The sequence below is a fragment of the Nematolebias whitei genome, chromosome 13 (genome assembly GCF_014905685.2).
Source record: "Nematolebias whitei isolate Nwh7 chromosome 13, NemWhi1, whole genome shotgun sequence".
Taxonomy (NCBI): domain Eukaryota; kingdom Metazoa; phylum Chordata; class Actinopteri; order Cyprinodontiformes; family Rivulidae; genus Nematolebias; species Nematolebias whitei.
The window spans coordinates 3122646-3133036 of record NC_056510.1 but is presented as its reverse complement, the minus strand read 5'-3'; the positions used below and the strand labels follow the sequence as shown (position 1 = coordinate 3133036).

At 42.6% G+C, this 10391-nt stretch overlaps 1 protein-coding gene across 1 annotated transcript in view; it reads right to left on the bottom strand.

The window, feature by feature from the left end:
- Nucleotides 1-1977: 1977 nt before the first annotated feature.
- Nucleotides 1978-10391, bottom strand: part of plekhm3 (pleckstrin homology domain containing, family M, member 3) — a 46665-nt gene continuing 38251 nt past the window's right edge. Inside the window, exons 6-7 of the mRNA XM_037686227.1 lie at nucleotides 6856-7013; nucleotides 1978-2143 (exon numbers count right to left, since the gene is read on the bottom strand). Of these exons, the coding sequence (XP_037542155.1) occupies nucleotides 1978-2143; nucleotides 6856-7013 (324 nt within the window). The remainder of the gene's footprint in view (nucleotides 2144-6855; nucleotides 7014-10391) is intronic.

The following is a 10391-nucleotide window of genomic DNA, read 5'->3' as shown; positions in this document are numbered from 1 at the left end:
TCCAACCATCCTTCATCCATCCAACTATCCTTCATCCATCCAACCATACTTCATCCATCCAACCATCCTTCATCCATCTGTCCATCCTTCATCCATCCAACCATCCTTCATCTGTCTGCCCATCATTCATCCATCTGTCCAGCATCCAACCATCCTTCATCCGTCTGCTCATCCTTCATCCATCTGTCCAGCCTTCAACCATCCAACCATCCATCCATCAGTCTGTGTTCGTCCATCATCTGTTCAGTCGTCCATCCATCCATCCATCCATCCATCCATCCTTCATCCATCTGTCTGTCATTCAACCATCCAACCATCTGTCTGTGTCCATCCATCAGCTGTTCATTTGTTCATCAATCCATCCATCCATCCTTCATCCATCCAAACATCCATTCATCCTTCATCCATCTGTCCACCCTTCATCCATCCAACCATCCTTCAACCATCCAACCATCCATCCATCCTTCTGTCTGTCCATCATCTGTTCATTTGTCCATCAATCCACCCATCCTTAATCCATCTGTCCATACTTCATCTGTCTGTCCATCTTTCATCCATCCAACCATCCATCTGTCTTTGTGTCTGTCCATCATCTGTTCATTCGTCCATTAATCCATCCATTCTTCATCTATCAGTCCATCAGTCCATCCAACCATCCATTTGTCTGTCCATCGGTCCATCCATTCATCCTTCAGTCCACCCAATCATCTGTCCATTCATCAATCCGTCCGTTCATTCGTTCGTCTGGCCATCCATCCATCCATCCATCCATCCATCCATCCTTCCTTCCATCCTTCAGTCCATCCATCCATCCAGCTGTCCAATCGTCCATGTGTCTGTCCACCCTTCATCCATCATCTTTCCTCACTTCTTCCTTCTCAGGTCATGGGGGGTCACTGATGCTCACGTTCAGCAGTCAGTGGTTTTTAAACACAAATAAACTTGAAAATATTTATTAAAATAATTGTTCTCTCTCTGTGTATTTATGAATCTTTAGTCTGCTAATAATATTATTAATAATAATATTATTAATATTAATAATAATAATAATAATAATAACCATAATACTACTACTACTACTACTAATCATCATCATCATCATGATCATGTTCAGGACAAAAACAATCCAGCAGGTTTACACTTCATGTTGTTTTAAAACTTAACTGAGCTGTATCTGCGATTATCTTCTGTTCCGTTTCTGTTTTCTGTTCATATTGATCTTTAAAAAATGATTTATTTCAGTGCAAGTGATCAGGAAGAAAAGCTGCTCCTCCTCCATCAACATGAAGTTAACACACGACGTGAGGAAATCAGAACAACCTGGGAGTTTAAAGAAACCCGAGATTATTTGAAGGAGAAATGATTCAGTGTTCAAAAGGACTGGACTTTTTTTTAAACATAATTCATTTCACTTGAGATGGTTGGAACTTGAAAGGCTTCAGTGTGAGAGAAGGTGACGTCTAAATGGTATTTAGCACCTACCAACAGGCATGGGTGCATTGTTTTATTTTACAAGAATATATTTTAGTGCTTTGCAGCTTACTGTGAAAAAGATGCCAAAAACCCCATTAGGCTTCTTATTCTAAAAGAAAGCAGCAAATCTTGTGCTTTTTGGATCAATTACTTGCCAAATGTCTCTACTTTCCTGCCTGCTGACTAAAAGTTTCATCCATAAACTGAAGCACGGCTTTAAGGTCAGGAGGTTACAAGAAGCTGCCAAGACAAGTAACTTTTTTAAACTCTAAATGATCAGCTGTGGCTTTAAAGGTTTCAGCCCTGGAGTAGGAAAAGTCAGGGATGACGTTAGGAGGAACGATGTGAGGAGATGTTTACAGGTTCCACCAGGAAAGCAGCAGTTCATTCAGCAGTACCTGCCCAGAACCTCACCGAGGTCAAACACTCAGATTCCAGGCCTCGTGCGTGTCCAGCGCAGCGGTCGGCCGGTGCCCCGCTGGTTCAGGATGTGCGCCTCCGGTCTCAGGTGTCCTGGTACGGCAGGTGAAAGCAGCCGGAGGAGTCGTCATCGTCGGGCGACCAGAAGGACGACGGCCGCTTGTGGTGGAGCTCTCTGCGGACGCAGCGGGGACACGGCTGGGCTTTCTGACGACACTCGGCGTGGAACACGGCGCCGCAGCCGTCACACCTACCAACACGAAGACAGACCAACAGCACCGAGTTCAAACAAAACATCTGGGCAGATCTTTAGAAGCAGTGAGAGCGTCTGCAGTGGCAAAGGATTCAAGGAATTAAGGAAACTTTATTGTGATATCAAATATGAGGCGTAATAAAAGTATTACTCAGGTCCCTGTTTAAACCAGAAGCAGTTGATGGTCGTGTAAAAACAGCAGATGTGACAGATCAGATTGGGTGGAGGTGGGGATCAGAATAATGTGCATGGACAAGAGGACAGCTTGACAACCTGAACTCAACATCAACCCCTGGCTTTCAAAAAGCAGATGTTCGAATGCAAGCTGCTTGATCAAACACTCAGAATTTTTATTTTTTCTTGCCATTTTCGATCAGTAACACAAACAGTTGCTGCCTGTGAGATGGTGAAAGTTAAATTAAATTAAATTAAAGGTAATTAATGTGGAGAAAACCTGCTCGTCTGGATGGACAATGTGTTTGTTTCAATAACAAGAGTAACATACAGCCTGTTATACGCCCATCGACAAGCTACTACACCGCAATCTATAGCAATGACCCGAAGAACAAAGACCTTGTCTAACCTTTGACCTTGACTCGTGACCTTGAGCTTGGAGCTGGGGTGACGAAAGTGATTCCTCGGCACATTGTCTAAAGTTTTAAATCATATTTTTTTGATAGATTAAAGTTTGTAAATGTAAATAATGAATCTTCTTCATACACCAAAGTTAGTCATGGAGTTCCTCAGGGCTCAGTGCTTGGGCCAATACCCTTTACTTTATATATGCTTCCATTTGTTGGATGTAACTGGGACCTTGTGTACATAATTTCGCTCCACCACATGTACCACATGAGGTGCGAATGACAATAAAGAAACTCTGACTTTGACTCTGATTAGGTAAAGTTATTAAACAGCATGGGATAAATGTTGATTGTTATGCTGATGACACACAATTATATTTGTCCATGAGACCCAATGAATCCAATCAGCTACTTAGACTACAAGCATGTCTTAAAGACATAAAAACCTGGATGACCCTTAATTTTCTCCTGTTGAACAGACAAGACTGAGGTTTTGGTTTTTGGACCTGAGCACCTTAGGAATGAATGTTTCAGTCTTTCTCCCTCCTTAGATGCATTAATCTGTCCTCCAGCTCTAATGTTAAAAATCTTGGTGTTATTTTTGATCAGGACATGTCTTTTATCCCCCACATTAAAAACGTTACTAGAACCTCCTTCTTCCACCTGCGTAATATCACTAACATTAGAAACATCTGATCTAAAGATGATGCAGAAAAACTGGTCCATGCATTTGTCACGTCTAGACTGGACTATTGCAATGGTTTATTATCTGGGTGTCCAAATACTTCTTTAAAACGTCTTCAGTTGATCCAAAATGCTGCTGCCAGAGTCTTAACTGGAGTTACTGGGAGAGATCATCTCTCTCCAGTTTTAGCTTCTCTCCATTGGCTCCCTGTCAAATCCAGAAGAGAATTCAAAATCTTACTTCTAACCTACAAAGCCCTCAACAACCTAGTTCCATCTTATATTACAGATCTTATTGTTCCATATTTTCCTAACAGAGCACTTCACTCTCAGACTGCAGGTTTACTTGTGGTTCCTAGAGTTTCCAAAAGCAGAATGGGAGGAAGATCTTTCAGTTCTCAGGCTCCTCTCTTGTGGAACCAACTTCCAGTTTCTGTCTGTGAGGCTGACACATTGTCCAGTTTTAAAACTGGGATTAAGACTTTCCTTTTTAATAAATCCTATAGTTAGGTTTGGCTTGCGTTTCCTAACTATCACTTAGTTATGTTGCTGTAGGCTCAGACTGCTGGAGGACAAACTGACCACATGTCCTCTCTCTGCTGCTGTCTTTACTTGCTCTACTCTACCAGTTTGTATTTGTAATTATTTCTATCTTAACATGTGTTTTTGTCTTTCCTCCTATAGAAAGTTCACCTGGACCTGGACTCCAGAAACCATCTTATCATCAACTGGTTGGTCCACTATGTAAGGTTCTACTTATGGGACTGAGTTTGTTGTGGCTCCTCAGACTGAAGAAGTCTTTTGGATGAAAGCCAAAACATCTCAACAAAAAAAGAAACCGTCCAGAGGACCTGATTTAACTTTGATGGATTTTTAACCTGGATTATTGAGCATGAACTTTGATACACCTGGACCTGTCATTCTGTCTGTTTCTACTTCCTGTCCTCTCAGACCCAGCCGGTCGAAGCAGACGGCCGCTCGTCCTGAGCCTGGTTCTTCTGGAGGTTTCTTCCTGTTGAAGGAGGTTTTTTCTTTCCACTGTCTCCTCTGTTCTTGCTCAGGATGAGAGACTGTGACGAAGTGAAGATTCAACACAATCTGCTGCTTCTTAGAAGATAACTTTTACTAATTGGTGTTTTTTATGTACCGGTATATTAATGTTTTTGTTCAGTGTCCTGAGACGACATCTGTTGTGACTTGATGTTATAGAAATAAACTGAACTGAATTAAATGTGTCTTATCAGAGACGACGCTGAGTGACGGATCCTGGTGAGTGGAGCCAGGGGGTGGCCAATGGTGGCCTTGGCCACCATACATTAATCTACACTACGGCAACCGCAGTCATTTGAGGAAACTAAACTTTTAGTCAAGTCAAGTCACATTTATTTATATAGCACATTTAAAACAGTAACTGTTATCAAAGTGCTTAGCAAAAAAGATCACAGCATCAAATATTAACAACATATTACAGCAACATGAATAAAAGCATAAAAACATGAAATATAATGAGAAACAATGAAATACTAAATCAAATCACCCTGTGTTAAATGTCAGTGAGTACAGATGTGTCAGTGAATACAGATGTGTCAATGAGTACAGGTGTGCCAGTGAGTACAGGTGTGTCAGTGAGTACAGGTGTGTCAGTGACTACAGATGTGTCAGTGAGTACAGATGTGTCAGTGAGTACAGATGTGCCAGTGAGTACAGATGTGTCAGTGAGTACAGATGTGCCAGTGAGTACAGATGTGTCAATGAGTACAGGTGTGTCAATGAGTACAGATGTGTCAATGAGTACAGATGTGTCAATGAGTACAGATGTGTCAGTGAGTACAGATGTGTCAGTGAGTACAGATGTGTCAATGAGTACAGGTGTGTCAGTGAGTACAGATGTGTCAGTGAGTACAGATGTGTCAGTGAGTACAGATGTGTCAGTGAGTACAGATGTGTCAATGAGTACAGGTGTGTCAGTGAGTACAGATGTGTCAGTGAATACAGATGTGTCAATGAGTACAGATGTGCCAGTGAGTACAGATGTTTCAATGAGTACAGGTGTGTCAGTGAGTACAGATGTGTCAGTGAGTACAGGTGTGTTTTGAGGAGAGATTTAAAAATAGAGACTGAGATGGCCTGTCGAATGTTGAATGTTGGCAGATTATTCCAGAGTTTAGGGCTGTGAGTGAAAACGCCCGATCTCCTCTGAGCTTCAGGTGGTTTTTGGTACGGCCAAAAGCAGCTGGTCTGATGATCTCAAGGCCCGAGAAGGAGCATAAGGATGAAGAAGGTCGGAGAGGTATGAGGGTGCGAGGCCATTTTTATATTTTAGGCAATATAAAAACTAGAAAGCACAGTTTCCTGAAATGATGGGGAGGTCGGTTTACATAAACAAATTTGCGACAGGGGACTAAGTGTAACTGTTCACATGTAGTTGCGTCCTCGGTGTGAGGGTGTGAGTCTGTGGGACGGCAGACTGAGCTGCTATCGGTCAACACTTCACACTTCACGAGTCAGAAAACACCTCGACGACTAGGTGTGTGTGTGAGACCACAGTTCAGAGTCCTTCACTCCTGATCAGCTCTTATCGGTCTGTTGACTGTCACTCCGACTTTCAGCCATGTTCTGGACTTTGTACACACGTGCACGCGCACACACGCACACCTGCCAACTGCTGTCAGAAACAAACAGCAGGCTCAGTGTTACTGTCGAAGCAACACGTTCGTATTTAAAACTGTAAACGTTTTATTGAAGGTTTTATTAGTTCCAGCAGAGAAATCTTAGTTTTATTTATCATTTAAACTCTTCTTTGACCTAAATCCAGCAGAGGGAATGGAAAATTAGTTTTTGATTCTTCTGCAGTCAAACACACACAAAACAAACAGACTATCCAGAACAACTTTACAACAAGGGAACCCTTATATTATAATAAATCTACATGATAGTGTTTAAAAATGGATGAATAACTCGTTTATCCATCATTCATACATCATTGATGAACTTTTGTTTAAAGTGGTTCCAATTATTTTTTCAGCAACCGTGTTATTTTAACAAAAATATGTTTTAAAGTTTCCAGATTATTCCATGGATTATTCAGTATATTCAGGTCACGCAGGCTCTAATGTGTCGGCAGCACCTGAACTAATATCCTGGTCACATAACACCAACCCTTTCCTGTAGCTACCGGAGAGTTGAACCTTTGGTTTTATGGTGAAAATAACTAACGATTGTATAAAAATAAAATAAAACACTCAAGAATAAACCTACATTTGATCCAGTAAAGGAGAAAAGACTAACAAAAAAAGCTTAAAATGACGATTCAATCAAAACTAAACTGTTTTTGAATCATCTGTTAAACTGTGGACAGGACATCGTTACTTTTTGACCGTGTCGAGTCTTAAACTGGAGTTTCTGGTTGAAGAAACGTTGAGAAGAAGATGTGAGGACCTCTACCTGCGGGTGGCGTTCTCCTGGAAGGGGTAGATGACCTGCCCGTCCTGACACAGCTCACAGATGAAGCCCTTCTCTCGGCACAAACTGCAGCTGAAAACGTGCGAGCTGGCGAACTTGATCACCTTGGACAGGAAGGGAGCCAGCTTCCCGTCAATCACCTTGACGACGAGGAGAGAAGAAGAGGAGGGATGAAGGTAAGGGCCTGTTCAACAACGATAACGTCATGTCGTATTTTTAGACACCTGTGTAGAGTACCTGCGTCGTGTTCTGGTTTTTAATCAGCGCTAAAGATCCAAACTTCATCAGTAAGTGTTTGAACTACATTCTGCAACAACACTGGGTGGACAAAGCTCACAAGCGTTCAGCCATCAGTTAGTGGCGGTCTCCTCCCCCTCCCGATATCTGCGATAGTCAAAATGTCCATATCGGTCGGGCTCTAGTTCAACACGTCCTGCCTTCGATGAGCGTAGAAAAACTAGATTTCAGGACAAGTTTGTTGTCAAACTCATCAGAATTTAGCAGCTTTATTAAAAACATTAAAATGTGCGGTGGGTTTCCAAATCTGCTCCTTTTTAAGAGTAAAAACAAAATAAAATGTTCAGGAAAATGATTTTTATTTTTCAAAAGGAGTCCGTTTTTTCTTTTAATTGCACTTTTGAACAGATTCGTGGAAGCGTCACGTGGTGAAAATCAACGTTTAAAAACTGAAAACGGTAACTTTTCATTGGCAACGTACGAGTTCAACGCAACTTCACAGAAAACCTCCCAGAGAAACTAAATCCATACGTGTCTGTTTGACCGGCAGCCATTTTTCTGTTCCCTAAGGTCGATTAGCTGTGGCACCATCTTGAATTAGACTGACTCCAAAACCACCAGTTGTAGATCTAAACTCAATTAATGCGTCATAAGTAATTAATAATGAAATCGGGGATGCTTGATAGACTGATCACCACATGAGCTTCGCTCTTATGTCCGTCATCTGTTTGGGGAAACGGTTAAATTCAAACAGACTTTTGCACTTTGTGTTGGATCTTTACGTGAAGCCTTCCCGAGGCGAGCCGTGCTATAATTATCCTCCGGGCTCGGAGGCCGCAGTCTCAGATCAACAAGGAAAGCCGCTGGCAAAAAGTGCCACCGGCTTTGCCAAACGACTCCAGTGAATTGATCTGGTTGCAAAGTTTTTCTAGTCGTCACAGCTTCTGCCAAAAGAAAACTGTTCCATAAACAGCTAAATAAACTGAAACGAGAGAAACCGAGGGCGACGCTTCTGCAGAGGAACGGGTGAAAAACTTTTCAACTCAAAAACAAGACGTACGCCGATGTTCCCCGTCGCCGAGGGATTTGAGTAGTGAATGTTTGTAGTTGTCAAGATGAGTGTTTTTTTTTTTTTTTACTGGAACAGAACAGAGAGTGAAAGTAAACCTAAATGTTTTTGGTGCAAGATGTTCAAGTGGGTAGGAGTTACTGTGGAGAAGAACAGAGGTAGTTTTTTTGTTTTTCCTTGTTCGAAGCAGCGCAGAGTGACGGATCCTGGTGAGTGGAAGGAGCATTTTCATCCTCCACCAGGAGCAACGACGGAACCACAGGTGGGCCAATGGTGGCCTTGGTCACCAAAGATGAATTTTTGGCCACCCCAATCATTTGAGGAAGTTAGTTTTGAGTAATATAAAAACTAAAAAGCATGGTTACCTCAAACGATGGGGTGGTTTGTTTACATTTATATATGGGGGTGGCCATCTTGGATTTTGATGTGGAAACCCAATTTTTGATAGTGGCCTTTCTTGCACCTAGATGCAGCCAACACCAAAACAGAAGTCAGTATCTCACTTATTTTTCAAGTTATGCTCACAGCACGCATGAACGGATGGACGGTGGACAAAAAACAAGAAGGTTAAGACAATCTGTAGATGTTTATGACCAGGAGTCGGGTGTCCAGCAGCCTGAACAGAATCCAGAGTCGGTCACACGTTCCCTGGCTAATGGGTAACCAGTGACAGAACGGCAAACCCAACCTCTGTCTAACTTTGACACCAATGCGCTGCTCGGCTCACGAGGATTTAAAACGATACATTAAGGTAGTGAATGTTTCCAGATGCAGTGTCCACTGGGGACACTAGAACCTGCTGAAAAAATAAAGATGGAGAAAGAATTTAAAACCAACTAATCACAGAGAGGAGCTTTCTTTGGCTGGGAGACAAAAACAGAAAAAACCAGGAGGAGAGGAAACTGAAGGAAGACAGTAAATGAAGTTTTAATGGCAACGCTTGGCAGGTTGCTGAAGGAGCAGAGGGGTGGGGGGGACAGGACGAAGGGTTGCAACTAGAAAACTGCACATAGGATGGAAAACTCAACGTGTTTCCAAAGCCTGTTACAGACAGGTTTATGGTCGTAGTTAGACCTGTGCATGTAGGACGAAGATGGAAAAAGTAACAAAACAGAGAGGAAAGTAGGAGAGAGCAGCAGAGATACAATAAACAAGAGATCCTGAGAGAGAGCCTGCATTCAGACACAAGTGGTTCCACCTGGCAGAGCTCTGGACCTCCCAATTATAACCTCCTTCATGTTGTTTTGTAGACAAGGAGAGGACGAGGAGGAAGAAACCACACACGCACAGATGGAACACGACAACACTAAGATCCCGTTAGCATTTATTAGATGAGTAGCTACAGTTTACACTGAAAGGACAAAGTCTTCATTAGCAGCCCGTCTTGCAGTCTTTAAAGTCTGTAACTCTGGACACATGCCTCGCAAAAACTGCAATCAGCTTTCAACTCCCCTCACAAATACAAGATCCACTTTCCACTAAAACGCCTTTCCAACAACCCTCGAACAAGAATTTGGCCAAAGAAGAAGAAAGTGAAACGATATCAGCACCAGCTCCGCGAGACGGAGAGCTACAAGGCCACCGCGGCATTTGGAGGCCTGCAAACAGTAAACAGGGTCCGAGGCTCAAAACTTGAAAATGTGCATCAGCTCACGTGCAACTCAGAAACTGTGCAAAAGCAAAACTATAAAAAATAACACTCAGATCAAGACACTAAAGAAATAAAAGAGCAGTAGGCCGATGTCCTCCATCACAGAGGGATTTGAATTGTGAAAGTTTTGAGGTGTTTTTCTGTTACCTACTTGTTTTTTATTGTCCAAGGCATCACGGAGTGACAGAGTCTGGCAACTGGAGGGAGACATTTTACCCAACACCCGGCCCAATGGTGGAGCCAGGGGGTGGCCAATGGTGGCCTTGGTCACCATAGATTAATCTTCAGCCACCCTACTGGCACCACAATCATTTGAGGAAAATGTACTTTTAAGCATCCTGATGCAGGCTCAGTAATCCAGTCAATAATCCAACAATCAACCAGTTTGCTGCTGGTGACCAGAAAAACTGGTTGATCCACCATGAGAAGGTGTTATTTATAAGACTGAGTTTGTTGCAGCTCCTCAGACTGAAGAAGTCTTCTGGATAAAAGATGAAAGTTTCTACTAAGAAGAATCCATCTGGTGGTGTGTGAGTGTGTGTGTGTGTGTGGGGGGGGGGG